Source organism: Accipiter gentilis, chromosome 18, assembly GCF_929443795.1.
Source record: "Accipiter gentilis chromosome 18, bAccGen1.1, whole genome shotgun sequence".
Lineage (NCBI taxonomy): Eukaryota > Metazoa > Chordata > Aves > Accipitriformes > Accipitridae > Astur > Astur gentilis.
Window position 1 is genome coordinate 24,595,614 of NC_064897.1, and position 14,965 is coordinate 24,610,578.

Here is a 14,965-nt window from a genome sequence, read left to right on the forward strand (position 1 = left end):
TTTTTACAAAGGCTGATGAACAAACCACCCAGTTCACTTGTTCCATCCTCCCTGGATGCCCACCTTGTGTCTCTATGAAGCCCAACAAACCGTTTACTAGAAAACCTCCCAAACTTGGACTTTCCCTGAGTTTGACCTGCTGTCACCTGTACTCAGCGCAAGCAGTTGTGGCACTTTGTGAAAGCATAGAGATAGAGTTAGGTGAATGGAGTTTGTTAGAAAAATAACTGTCCCGAGGAGTTCGGTCCTGGTGGTGCCTTCCTTATACCAAATGGAAATGTGAATTTCAAACAGGCTCTGCACTGAAGTGCTGAAGACACCAGAGGGCTCTACTGTGAGACGTACAGCTGGATCGCCACAAAGTCCATAGGATTTTGCTCTCAAGATACGCTCTCATTTTTGATGATCCCCCCACCCAAAGACTAGCTCCTGCCGGCAGCGTGCCCTCACTTTCTTACTTGCAGCACGACAGTAGCTCTAGTTCAGGTTCCTCCTGTCCTCAGCTCTGCTATTTTTTATCAGGATATGGTGGCATTTAGGATTTCTGTGGAAACCTATTGTGCATAGTATGTCTTGTGGATGGACGAAGGCTATGCTGAGAAACCAGTTTCTGACAGCACTTGACTTCATTTGGAAGGCAACCCCCTCTCCGTGTTTTCAGTGGTGTCATAGTTTTCCCCAACCTGTTTGACAAATGGCTCTACCTGTAGTTGCGTTCGTGCCTTTCCTGTAGGAAGTTTATGTTGAAGGATCGCCAGGCTTTGCTCGCTTGGACAGGGAAATCTCTTACATGACTCGCCTTGTCTGCTCAAGAATTTTGGCCGCCGCTGTTGGCATGATAGAGAAATGTGTTTGCTAGGCTTTTATCCTTAAAGGGATAGAATTTTGCTGGTATTTTACACTTAAAAGGATATAACATTTCTTCAAAACCAGAACGCACAAGCACACTCAGTCTGTTGCCTGGGATATTAGCCGGGCAACTCCTAATAACGCTAAAGCCTAGCAATGTAAGATTAAAATACATTAGTTGGGGATATATTGTCTGTATATCACACAAGAAATCTTAATGTGCGTAGGAAACGCACCGTAAGCCCAATACCAGTCTTGCTTGGCAAAGCCTTCGTGACACTTAGGGCGTTAATTTCGAGAACGTCTGAGGGCTTTGTTGTACTTGTTTTAATAATTTGAAAACTGCTCTTCCTGACTCAAGTGATGCCTCGTATTCTTGGGCGGCAGTTTCTGCTCAGTTTCAAAACATCTTGACATGCTCTTTGTGTGCGTGCCTGCGCTCCCTCTCATCCGTTTACAGCAACAGCAGGAAACCGCTGGTGCGAAGAAACCAGTGAGGGCCGGAGCGGGACTCCAGTTCGTGGAACCCTGGTGGCGGATGTCACAGAGAGCCCTCACACCTTGCCGTTCCCAGCCGGGAGGGACAGCGGACACGGTAGGCCCCACTCCTCCCCCCCGAGCCTCGCCCCGCACCCGCCCGCCAGCGGTACCGCTGGGCCAGCTCCGGATTAACGCGTCTTCCTCTCGCAGCGCGCAAAATCCGCGCCTTCGGGACCGGACGGCGGGGGTCCCGCCCGGGGCGGGGGGACACGGGACGCGACCCCGCGGGACCGGTCCGGGCCGGGGACGGCGGCGGCCGCGGAGCAGCGCGGGGCGGCACCGCTCCCCCCGCCCCGCCGCCCCTCGGCTGCGCGGTGCGGAGCTGCGCTCCGCGCCCCGCGGAGGCGAGGGAGGGGCGGGGCCGCCAGTGGCAGAGCGCCGCCCCGTTGGCCGCCGGCCGCGGCGCTTTGCATATCTCCGCCCCTCCCGCGCGGCCCCATTGGACGCGAGACGGAGGTGCTTTGCATAGCCCCGCCCTCCCCTCCCTCCCTCCCCGCGCCGCCTGGCCGGCGCTGCGCTGCGGTGCGGTGTCGGGCCGGCGGCGCGGCGCAGTGCAGGAGCCGGAGCCGGAGCCGGAGCCGGACCGGGAGCGCGGCCGCGGCCGGGCGCGGGCAGCACCGCCGCTTCGCTGGCGTCTGGCGGAGCGGGGCGGCGGCATCAGCAGCAGCCGACTGCGGCCGGCGGGTCTCGCCGCGCCCCCCTCGCTGTTCTCTCCCTCCCTCCCCCCCCCCGCCCGGGTCCCGCGGGTGCAGCATGAAGTGCAGCGATGGCCCGGAGAGGTAAGACGGCGGTGAGGACGCTGGAAGACCTGACGCTGGACTCCGGGTATGGTGGCGCGGCGGACTCGGTGCGCTCCTCCAACTTGTCGCTGTGCTGCTCGGATTCGCACCCCGCGTACCCCTATGGAGGAAGCTGCTGGCCGCACCTAACTGACTCCATGCACAGTCGGCACAACAGCTTCGACACCGTCAACACCGTCCTAGCGGAAGACTCCGAGGTGCTGGACTGCGCGGGGCAGCAGTGCTCCCGGCTCCTGCCCGACCTTGAGGAGGTCCCCTGGAGCCTGGAGGAGGTGGAGGCGCTGCTGCTGCCGCCGCCGCCGCCGCGCCGGGAGCCGCGGGCGCCGGGCACCGCCGCCGTAGTCGCCGCCGCCGCCGCCGCCAGCCCCGGGAGCCGGGATGCGGCGGCGCGGCTCTCGACGCTGGTGAGCCGGGCGCTGGTGCGCATCGCCCGGGAAGCGCAGCGGCTGAGCCTCCGCTTCGCCAAGTGCACCAAGCACGAGGTGAGGAGCGCCATGGAGATCGTCCTGGGCTGGACGCTGGCGGCCCGCTGCACGGCGGCCGCCCTCGGCGCCCTCTCCCTCTACAACATGAGCGGCAGCGGCGGCGACCGCTTCAGCCGCGGCAAATCGGCCCGCTGCGGGCTGGCCTTCTCCGTGGGCAAGTTCTACCGCTGGATGGTGGACAGCCGCGTGGCCCTGCGCATCCACGAGCACGCCGCCATCTACCTCACCGCCGGCACCGAGAGCCTTTTCCGCGACATCCACGCAAGGGTGCTGGCCGGCCCCGCCGCCCCGCTCCCGCCGCCCGGTCGCCCCCCGACCGCCGCCGCCGCCGCCGGCGGCCCGGCCGAGAAGGAGAAGGAGAAAGAAGGCGGCGAGGCGCCCCGCTTCACCCTGGAGGCGTTGGAGCAGACGGTCAACAACGACCCCGAGCTCTGGGGTTTGCTCCAGCCCTACCAGCACCTCATCTGCGGCAAGAACGCCAGCGGTGAGTACGGCCGCCCACCACCTGTTGCGCTGGGGCGGGGACACCCCCCTCCCCGTCCGTCCGTCTGTCTGTCTGTCCGTCCGTCCGTCTGTCCGTCCGTCCTTCCCTCCGGGCGCCGGCCGGGCCGCGGCACCTGCCGCCGGGGAGGGAGGAGGGGGCAGCGCCGGGGGCTTTGCCTCTTCCCCGGCGGTGCCCGGCCCGGAGAGCGGGGAGGGAACTGGCGAGCATCCCCGGCTGGGTCTGCCCTGGGCGGGTGGGGGGGGGGGTGCAGGGGTGTCGGCGAGGGCTGGGTGATACAAACGGCGTTCGGAGCTTCAATTTTCCACAGGAAATGGCAGAAGCGCAGCTGAAGCGCTCGCAAGCGAGAGCAAACTTTGTTACATATGCAGTGGTTTGGCCAGAGATTGCGTGGTTGGCGCTGAAATGCAGTCTTTCTGGACAGATTTCATTCATGTTGCTGCTTGTTTACCCGGAGCTTGACACAGATGCAACACGGTGATGCATCAGCTTGCTGGGGATTGTTGTTTTTTTTTTTGTTCTTCCTTGCTTTTTTAAACGGAGAGTCCAATATTTTTAATGAGTACAGCAGGATCCCAAAGTTGACGTTTCTTATTCCAGCTCCCTCTGTTTGCCAGGGAAGGGAAAATGGAACGAGCCGCGTCTCGGGGAGTCAGAGTTGCAATCGGGTGGTTTTCTCCTGCCTTCTCCTAAGCGTGCACAGGCACATGCGAACACTTTTATTAAGCTCACATACAAAATACCTGTCAAGCTGAGATGCAAATATTGGGGGGGGGGGGGGGGGGGCGGAACTGGGAGAACAAGGATAACTGGAAGCCTAGATCAGGTCTACAGATAAGCCCTGTTAAGTTGTTATAGCCACAGAGGATGCATTACAGCTAATTATCTATTGTGTTAAGACACCTTCTCTCCCATAAGAGACCCAGAGGAGGATGCCAAGCAGCAGCAAAAGAAAGGGGCAAATCCTCCTCCCCGGTGTAAATAGATGCGGCTCCGTTCTGTTCCTCTGGCGGTTTTGCTCCAGCCCTGGATGTCCTCCCCAGAGGCTCCGCTGAACCTCCCCTCGAAATGCATCTGCTGTCGGGGCATGTGTTGCAGGACCCTTGCGCTTTATTCTAGCGCTGTTGCAGGCAGGCATGTCTTCCCCAGGAGTGCCACCGTTGTTTTTTTCCTCGAGTCCTGGTACTGTGCCTGTAGGTTTCAGATGGCACTGTGTTGCGTTTCTGACATTGCAGCACTGGCTGTGCAGGCTCCTACTGAGCCTTTCATTTTGTTTTGCGGCTCTCTCCTAACTCCCTCTGTATCAGCTTGGGGGATTTAAATGAACTTCATTCTGACCCTCATTTATCTCCTTTCCAGGGACACGATTCAGAGTGTTCGTCTCCATTTTGTTGTAGCTTTACCTGGCGCAAATCTCCTTGGTAGCTCACTCCTGACTCCAGCAAATGGCATTTTTCTGAGATGTTCAAATCAGACCCTAGCAAGTTGTCCATTTTGTTTTGCCTCTCTCCCTGTGTCATTATGCTTTCTATACAAATGACTGTAATGTTGGTTTGCTTTTTAGCATTTTGTAATACGTACTCTGGCATCCTGCTATATATATTCAGAGTTACAGGTGCAAACAAGAGTCAGGCCTTCTTGTAATAAAAGCCATTTTTTATTGCTGTTTACGTTTATTTAGATTTAATCCATGGACGCCTTGCATGCTCTTAAGTACTTTCATGGCAACTAAAACAGCCATTATAAACCATTAAACACATCAGCCTGTTTCTTCACCAGTGAGATTTGTATCTGTTTATACAGTCCTCACCATTTTGATGTCTGAATGCTCCATGGTTGGTTGCAAATGTTTCCTTCTCAGGCACTTGAAAGGTGGGGAGATCTGATGTGAGAGATTATTTGATGTGCTCAACACTATTTGGGCAATCTGTGGTAGGAGGCTAGGACTGCTGGAAGCTACGTCTCTATGTAGTGGCATAACCACAAGTTCATCCTTCCTCTGTATTCAGTGCTTGGAACACCGTGATAAAGCAACTTAACAGGTAGTAGACTTCTCCTCACATCTCTCTGCACTACTCCAGGAGAAGAGACAGGTCTCGTAGTCTGGAGTTTCAATAAATCGGGGTGCCATTCCCCAGCTGGGTGGCACGTGGACACATAGGCACTGAAATCGGTGGGTTTGGACCATCAGATGTGGATGAGCAGCGGTGGTGGGGTCTTTTCTGGAGGTACCATGGCAATATGATTCGAGTGGAGCAGAGAGAAAGGAAAGCAGTGCAAAAGCAGACCCCCTAGCAGTACCTCATCTGCAGGCAGTTTTTTGGGGGCGAGAGATGGTGTCTCTCTGGCAGGCAAAATGCCACATCTTTAAATATTTTCCAGGCTAAATTCAACACCTTAAATTCTGTCTGGACAGTGAAACAGGGAACCCGTGAAGATCATGGGATGCAAGTATGCGAGGAACATGAGTTTGTGCGTGATGTAGTCCGAGATTGCTCTAATATCGTTTGTTGACCACAAGTGTTGGGGAAGATGGTCTGAGGATCTGCAAGACACAAACCAGCCTTTCAGGGCTTCCCCGTCAGCTGTGCAGAGCATTTAGTGGTTTCAGCTGAGGTTTTTTTAGCCTGGTGTCATACCCAGTCATCTTGGAAGCTGCTGAATAAGATCAGTATTGCAAGATAACCTTCTCCTTCCTATAAATGATGGTCATGTGCCTTCAGACAAAAGGTGTCTGAGCCGGTTCTTTCGGTGGGCGCTTCAGCCTGCTGGGCTTGTCTCGGGTACATCTGCCTGCCTTGACAGGAGCCCCGCTCTCCAACAGGTGCCCACTCATTCCTCGTGTGGGGTTGAAGGCATGTGGATGAAGGCGGTGGCAGTCCTTTGTGGCCTGCTGCCTGCGACGCACATCTCCTTGATAAGCCTTTTGATAACCCCTTGTGTGGGATGGGGATAGGGATGACAAAGGAGCAGCAGGCAGTGGCGTCGGGAGCAAGTTGCTGGAGTATGCCAGCAGCTGCTGGCATCTTGGCTGAGCTTATCCCAGCTACTATATCGGAAAGAATAGACCTTAAAAGCACTCTGAGGTAGTAATATATTTTTTTTTTTCCCCCCTGCACAACCAGAATTTTAATGTCATGGTTGAATGAAAATTAAAAACTTTACGTTTGGGATTTCATTGGCGCTCAAATGTTTCAATTACGAGCTCCGTCTGAACAGCACAGTACACATTTTACATCCTATAACAGTCGCGCCGAGTGTTATTTCCCTTGAAATAGTGGGAGCAAAATATTGTGTACTCAATGAAAAGCAGTAAAAGCTGGCACCTCTGTGGTTTAAGCGATATTATTTTCGTTTCTTTATTGCTCATCAAACCTCTACTTTTAGGCCAGATCTGAGAGTTGCTTTGAGATGACTGGGAAGTTTCCCCAGGTCTTGGATCCAGCACAAATCATAGGAGTAAGTCCACGTATTCCATTTTCACAGGGAATTCCTGGATGGCAGGTCCAAGGAGCTCAAAGTCACTTATGCTGTATTATAAAGGTTCTCTTTTACCAGGTGGAGGAATTGGACAACACTTAGATTAATCAAGAGTTTAGAAAATGGGTTTTTCCTATTTCAGTCTCAGGGGGGTCTCCTTATCTTACGTGGCAGGACTCATGGTGGGAAGGGTAGAGGCCACGAGGGAGACAGCCAGAGGAGGTTTCTGCGGAGCAGCCGGTGTGCACAACTCTGTCTTGTCTGTTTGTGTACAGCTACTAAAAATAGTTATTTGGAACCCAACTGTGTCCCTGTGGTTTCTTCCTATTCTTAATATTATTTAGAGAGGAAGACACAACAACTAGGAAGAAACCCAGGATTAGGTCAGGCTTGGCTGACACGTGTCAGCTAACCTCAGTTTAACCTCAGCCTCTTCTCCTGATGCAGGCAAACTAGAGGGACTCCAAGCATATGAGGACTACCAATATATTAGCACAGCTTAACCAAATCAGTTAATGCTTTTAAGTTCTGATACATATGTATATATTCATGTGTGTATATAGAGCCCATACCTTTCCTTTACTGGCGAGCATACTGTTATCTGTTTGTTACTTCTCTGCTTTCTATGGTAATTGAACCATTCAAGATGCTATTATGGCTTTAGGAGCAACATAAAAATCAATCTAAAACTTATTTCAGCTAGGATGATCGAGGAATATTTGGGCACAAAATGGAATTTCATGCCTTTTTCCTGGGCTTTTTTTAACTGCAGTTTCAAGAACATCCTTTCCCTGCCCCCATTATATTTCAATCATATTTTTTGCTAGTAAAAAAAAATTTCAAATACAGTTTGAAGTTTGACCTGTATGTTACACTTGGAGGTCTTTGCTGTTATGTTTTTTTCCCATCTGCTCCTGGGCACTTGAGTCTCTTGCCCGGAGGTTGACATGAGTAGCGGTGCAACAAATGATGTGTATTTTTTCCCGATTCTGACAACCTCCCAAGCAAACTTCCACAGCCTCTCTCAACAAGTTGTGAATTTGTCCCCCCTCCGAATGGGAGGGAGAGTCGCCTGCCCAGAGGGCAGAAGGTTGTGCCTGGTTGTTGGCTTGTGGCCACCAGCGCTGGTGGGAGCTGGGATGGCAATGGGGAAACCGTGCTCATTCCCTGGAATGGGGTGGGTTGCTTCAATCCCTGGTGTTGGCAGGAGCGGGACAGACAGACGCTCCACATGTGTGTGCAGGTTGCAGACCTCCGTTGCCTTGTGAGGGTTGGGAAAGAACGATGGTGGGTCTGGGAAGTAGAGACCCAGTAGAAGGTTGTGGTTTGACTGACTGGCTGATGAAGGTTTGTTTCCCCCTGGACATTTTTATTCATATAATTTGTTTCAGTTATGAGTATAACGAGAAAAAAAATATCCCAGAAATACCAGAATAATCATAAAGCTGATGTATGCCAATATGATTATTCCCTTTGTCACATTGGAAAGTACCTTAATAGCAGTTACAGCCATGGCCACGCTAGGGAGTTTTAGTGGTGCAGCTACACCGCTTGGTTCCTGTAAACGAGGCTTTGGAAGGATGATTGGGAAATACAATTGTATATACAAGGGGCGTGTTAGGGGAATAACAGCATAACTATAGCAGTATATTGGGTTCCTGACTTTTTCGCTGAATGCCAACAGGCTTCATGTAGCCTTTCAGCCCTCCTGCGAGCTGACGCAAGGTGCAGGTGAGCATTAGGGACAACTTTGCGCCTTTCCCTAACGCTACTGCAGATGATCTCTCTTTCGTAGCTGCCCAAAGTTACTTTGAGTGAAAAAGGCACCATGGTTAACGTGTTGGCGTTTGTGCAGTGCATATCAAACCAAGCTGTTCGTTATCAGTCAGAAATCTCCCACGTTGTCCGGGGTAAATACCCAGTGGTGCACCGGCTGGGGACACCTGCAGCCTGAGCCTTTTCTCCCTTGTCCTGGACAGGGACCAAGTTCTTCTCTCTCAGAAGTTAGAGGAAAGCTTTATGGTCTTCCTCCCACCTTACCCCCAGTGAAGGTGTGAAAGGAGAAAGCCGCACTCGATTAGATGACACCAGAGAAGAGAGCTGTTTCCTGGAGCGCGTGGGTGCCGGGAATTAAATCATCCGCCTGGAGTAATTTCTTCTGGCCAACGCGTTAGTGCAAAAAGAGCAGGGGCTCCTTTCAGACGCCTCACCGAAACTAGCAGCTTCCACCCAGAATAGCTCTGCTGCTGGCCCAGTAGAGGCTGTACAGAAAAACCAAGGAGGGGATGGATGAGGGAGTTCATCTCTGGGACGCGTGCTCTCGCTGCAGGGTGAGGAGCAGCAGCGCTGCCACCGTTTGCGTCCCTGAGCAGGTTGGCTTTCTGCGCGCTCACAGGGGCCGAGGCAGATGCTTGGAGCCCGGTGGACGGCGGACTGCTCCCGTTATCTCCTTTAACACCAACTATTAGCATTAGCTGCTGGGCAGAGAAATGAGCAGCTGCTCAGCATCGTGGGCTGATTTTTTTTTCCTAATGCTTTCGTCTCCCAAATCTCCTGTGTGATCTTCATGGCGTGCATCATTGCCTGCTCGCTTTTCCAGTCTCCTCCCAGTTTCAAGACTTCGCTGCTGCCTCTCTCAGACTCCCAGGCTGGGCTGTCGTGTCAGTCCTGCCAGTCCCTCTGTCCCAGCGCTCCCACCCGTGGCTCTGTCTGCAGGGTGTTTTCCTTTGCCCCAGGTGTAGGAGGCTTCAGTAAGGTGTAAGGAAAATTAGGGACTTTTTTCTTCCTCTGCTCTTGTCCTTGTTTTCTTCGTGACCAAAAGCAACTTAACTGCACCAGCTCCGTATAAATCTGTAATTATAATTGTTATGCACCTGCTAAGTATTTTAAAGATTTTAAAGGACGTACAGATGGAGTCAAAATTTTCCCAGAGCTTGTGTGGCCAGCTTAACCTCTGGTTACTTTGCCAGACGTGTTCAGTTGGACAGCCTGAAAAAAACACAGACGTTAGAGGACTACGCCAGCCAAATGTGGCTCTTGATCTGTCCTTGCTTTCAGGGATTTCCTACAACAAAAGGTTTCTATCAGTGGGCTCAGCGTGGCCACATTTGTCTGTCAGCACATAAGCTTCCCATTTTCCCAGAAGGTAATACAGCAATCCTGCTGTTGTAGGCTGTGAGGAGATATAATCTGGTGGTCAGTCACTCCTTTTGCTTTCCATAAAGCTGCATCTCTCTCCTGTTAAAACAGAAGAGAGGAGGCCACCGATCGGGTGAAATGAGTGGGTAAGAAGGCAGCTGTAGGCTCGTTTTGATGGCAGGAGTGAGGGGTAATGTTTCTGGGAGCAGCTGAAGAACAAGGAGACGTTGTCGGTGTGGATCAGTTCAGCAGCATGGATGGGGCACAGGCACTTACGCTGATACCTTGCTGAGGCTGCAGAGGCTTGTCTCGGTTATTTTAATTAATTTAACCTGTTACACTGAACTGATGCTTTTGAATCATCTCACTCCCTTACTGTGGCAGTTTGTGGGTGAGGAAGAAGTTGCACACCGTGGCTCATGGGACGAGACCATTTTCTTGGGCTCCGTTCAAGCGGTGCCTGTCATCTTGATGGTATTTTATTCTCTTCCTTGATTCCTACACTCAGTTCATAGTAAGCAGTACCTTTTTTTGGTGTAATTGTTCCTGGAAACAATTGTTCCAGGAGGTATCATAATATGGTACTGTAAGAGGGCTGTTGGCATCCTGCAGTAAATACATGGACCAGCTTGGGGGCTGAGGAGGTGCTTGGGACACTTGCATTTTACCACAGGGATTCTCTTGGCTCATCACTGATAGGGAAAAGAAATTGGCTTTGACTTGATTTAGAGTTAAACGATACCAGATTGGTAACAGGGAACAGGGAGAAAATTAGACCACTCGTACCCACAGTCCTCAGGACAGGGGATTATGGCCCTGCTGAACCGAGCTGGCAGAGATGGGGAAGGACTTGTTCACCCCGGTCGGTTCCAGGCCATTTAAAAGCACCGTGTTAAGTGGCATCCTACTTGTTGAAAGATTGTGGTCTGGGCAGCTGTCACGCAGACCTGGTGTAAATCTACGTGCGTGGTGGTGCGTGGCTCACTGTCTGTGAGTGTAACAGATCCGCTTGGTGGGAACTTTGCTGGCGTAACGCTTGGGGACGGGGCTCTTCCTACCGTTGCGCTTAAGGCAGTAATGGATGTTGATACTGGGATCTTTCAAAAGATATGTGGAAGCACAAGAGATGGGTATAAGCTCTTTTTCCACGGTGTTCTAAGGCAGCTGAAAGCGAAAGTGCAGGGAGGGATCAGCGCTGCGGGATGCGTGGGAGGTGGGATGCTCGCCAGGAGATAGAAGTACATGGAGGCTTTGCAGCCGAGCCGGGAGGGACGGGTAATACCTTTGGGTCAGCGAATTTGCAGTGTGCTCCCAGAGCCCTTACGTGGATAGATCTTGCTCATGCAAGCAGCTCGTGGGCTTCACGCAGCCGTTAAGGTCCTGGGACAGGCTCGTGAGTGAGCAGGCGAACAGGAACCCCCGAGAAGATTAGAGGAGAGGCCTCTTCAAGGACCGGATTTCTGTCCTCGAGTGCTGTGGAGTAGCACCTGGACCTGTGAGAGTCTGAGGCTTTAAAATTAATAAAAACACCCTGCTTTTAAATTGCACTGCTATGAAATATTGCTCCCAGGTGGGGGAATTGAACAGGGCCGGGGTTGCAGCAGAGGTATGGTGAATGCATTTGCATTTTCTAGGCAGTCAAATTATTGGAGGAAACTTTGCATCCTGCAGCGTTTCGCAGTTTCTCTGGCCCCATGGTAGTCTTGGGTAAACACTGCTGGGCTGTAGTGCCTTTGCTAATATATTGTGTTTGGCTGTGAACGAGGAGCTAAACTTGGGGAAGGTCGTTTTTTCCTTGCAGAGGGCTGAGCGAGCTTTGCGAGCCCCTCTCCGGGATGTTATCTAGTGGGGATTTGGAAAAATAGAGGTTGTGGGCTGTATCCACTCCCCAGGCTGGAGGTCCTTCACCCCAGGAGAAGCACCTTCGCTTCTCTGTCACCTGAGAGCAGAGGACATGGCCAGTAGCAAGGGAAGCTGCCACCGGCGAGGTGGGCCTGCTGCCCCGGGACTGACGCTGGACTCCAGCCCTTTGGTGGGAAGTGCTGCCAACAGAAAGGAGAGAGATTGCAGGGGTTGGGGTCGTTTTGGGTACCCACTGAGATGCTTTTTGTGGAGGATGCTAAGAAGATTTTTTGTAATACGGGGCATTTTTTTTTTTTGGTATGTCAGCATATCACAAAAGTTAGTTTCACTGAATCATTCACTGGAAGTCTGGGTAGGTAGATTATTTCGCTCTGGGTTGCAATATAGAGAACAAAATTGCTAGGAGCTAGATGGAGGTACTTCTGACGCTGTGATGTTTATAAAATAAGGGTCGCAAAACTCAATACTTCAGAAAAATTATCCTTGTGGTACTGATGTTATTTCACTTCTCTAGTGTACCTTTTGTGTGGAGTGATGTATGATACAAGGTGTTCCAAAGGTATTGCTAAACCCAATCCTGTAGTCCTTGCCTGGGCAACATTCCCACTGATTTTGGTGATGAGGGCAGCCTGTCAAACACCAGGACGAGCTCTTGCATTTGGTAACAAATTAAAGAAACTCCTCAGTCAAAGCTGTAGGCCCAGATTTAGTTTTGCTGAAAATAAGCTTTTTCAAAACTAGAGGTCAGTATCAGTACCTCACTGCAGGTATTTATTCCTAAGCTGGAAGTTTTTTTCTTTTCATTGTTTTACTGATTCATGGCGTTCAGCTTAAAGACCCCTCAGCGCAGCCTGTAAGCCCTCACACTAACTGGCTAGCCTATTTCCGCTGGCCCACATAAGAAAAATCCTAAAAATAGTCCAGAAGCGTATGTTTTCAAAAGTAAATTAGATTTTTAAAATAAGAGCTTCAGTTTAATTATCTGGCATGCTCTCAGTAAGGAGGAGGGGTTTCAAAATACACAATTCCTTTAACATGGAAAAAACCTCCAACCCCCAAGCAAGTAGTTACGACCTGCTGCTTCTTTGTTATTGTGCTTTACCTATTACATAGTTCTTCATTATGCCACCGTGCTTACAAAAAAATTGCTTTGTGCATCAGATGGTTTTGGATAGTGAAAACAGTTTGCGAGCTGAGTGAATGCAGGGGCAGACACCAGCAACGTGCAGACTATTTTTAATGAAAAATTCCCACCTGTGTGAATGCATGTGATGCCTTGCCTTCCATCTTAAAGAGCACGTTTGGTGAACCACGGGTAAGACAAGCAGGAGTAATTTCAAGTATTTTACAGGTTTAAATGTAGGAATGAGATAAACACCTGTCTAATGCAAAGGTTGCTGAACTTATGTAGCAATGTTCTTGCAGCTGAAAGCTGGGAGCCAAGGTAGGTAAGTCGGTGACGCTGTCTGTCTGACATACATCAGCAGTTAAACTGTGGTGGCTGAATGCTTCTAAAGCAAGATTAAATACAAGGAGAGAAAGATACCCTAGCCAAAGCTTATTCCCTTTTAAGCATACAGATAATCTAATTGATTTTCAGGGAAGATATGGGCTGTCACCTCTCTTCAGCACATAGAAACTGCGGATGCGTGGGATAATTGGCAGGTTTTATAAGGAGACCTGTGGTGATGGGAGCCATCAAACCGCCACAGCAGATGGGGATGCTGATGTCTGCTGGCTCTGCCTCCTCACTGTTGACCAGGGGTGTCACGGGGAAAGAAGGGCTCCAAACGAAACGGAGCTTGGGGTTGTGGAGAGACTCGGCAGTTATCACACGGGTGGGAAAACACCGCCTTATCAGGGCTGGTGAGGTTCTATCGAGACACCTTTAATTACAGACTGTGTCGGTGTGAGGCTGGAGCTGGTGAGTCACAAAGCATTTTCTAAGGTTTTGGGCTGGCACTGGATGCTCAGGCGTTGGCTGCTATGGCTGGTGACTCCTCTTTCATTCGGAGCGAGGAGGCGCAGCCGTGGCAGGGTTTTCCTTTGGAAAGGACCCTGCCACCCTTCCCCCTGCCTTTGTCACCTGGAGATTAGATGGCTGGGATTTGCCCAACCTAGGGCTATGCTTTGGGACTCCCTGGGAGTTTACCTGGAACGCTGCTGCCTGCTTAATAGCTGCTTCTCATGCAAACAGTGCAAACACACCCAAACTACAAAACTGGCTACAAAGCTAGTTGCTGAGCAGAGTTAGACCTGTACTGTCAAAAGGAGCTGCGAGGCCCACGGGCAGCTTGTGCAATCCGTGTTGCGTACTCCCGACAGTGCTGCCGAGACATCCCTGGCTGGAGTGAGAAAGTGTTGTGGGCACACTGGGGTCCTTAGGGGTGGGATTCACACCGTTCGTGGTCTGGTAGGGTCTCGAGTTGGATGCGCCCTGGGAAAACATCCATTTTTGGGGGTAAGGACAGCGTTTATGGGAAGAGATGTTGAGAAAACGAGGACTTCTTAGTTTACTTCTCCCCTTGACTGTGGCTTGAGGAGCATCACGGGGACAAGTTCTGATCTTGTTCCCCGTGAAGGCTCGCAGTGCTGCTGGCATTGCACTGGTAGACTGAAATAGTTGTTGATATTTAAACACACGAGTGTTGGCCATGGCATAAGTAAAAATGAGAACAATTCAGCACCCCCATAAAACATCCTCTGAGCCTGGAGTAATTAGTTCAGTTTCAGTAGCCTCATTTCCAGAAAGAGAAAGAATAGAGCAAATAGCAGGAAAGATAATGAAAGTCGGGGGGCCCAAGGGGAATATTTTGGTACGGCGATAGTCAACTGGAGTGGCGTTATTTGGTCCAGAAGGAAGGCGCCCAGGGGAAGCTGGGATTGCAGTGTGCAAGAGAGTGAGAGGCAAAGCGGGAACTGATCAGCCACCTAACTTTTTTGCAGACAGCCAGGATGCGAGAAGATTAAATGAAACCGAAAGAGAGTAAATTTAAAATAACTCTGAAGAGCTCTTTCCTTTTTGCAATGTACTGGGGGTTTGTGGAGCTGAATACTGCAGGGAGTGACTGGGAAACAATGTGCTGGGGTTATGCACATGAAGGAGACTGTTTCTAAAGATTATATTAATATTCTGGTTTATATTAATAATTGCAGAGGAAGTACTTTTTCATATTTTAGCCCAAGCTTCGCTTGGACAGCCTTCCCAGCCATTGCACAAGATGTGGCGGGCGTTCCTGGCCTTTCTCTGCGCTGCAGAACCATTGCTGCTGACTGGGCGCTCTGCAAACAGACGTTTCTTCCTGCAG

The 14,965-nt window shown here is 51.2% G+C and overlaps 1 protein-coding gene across 4 annotated transcripts in view; it reads left to right on the top strand.

Moving 5' to 3' along the window:
* The first annotated feature begins 1,960 nt into the window (after positions 1-1,960).
* Positions 1,961-14,965, top strand: part of ABTB3 (ankyrin repeat and BTB domain containing 3) — a 178,644-nt gene continuing 165,639 nt past the window's right edge. For all 4 annotated transcript variants that reach the window (XM_049822331.1, XM_049822332.1, XM_049822334.1 and 1 more), the window contains exon 1: positions 1,961-3,158. In XM_049822331.1, the coding sequence (XP_049678288.1) occupies positions 2,156-3,158 (1,003 nt within the window). In that variant the 5' untranslated portion in view covers positions 1,961-2,155. The remainder of the gene's footprint in view (positions 3,159-14,965) is intronic.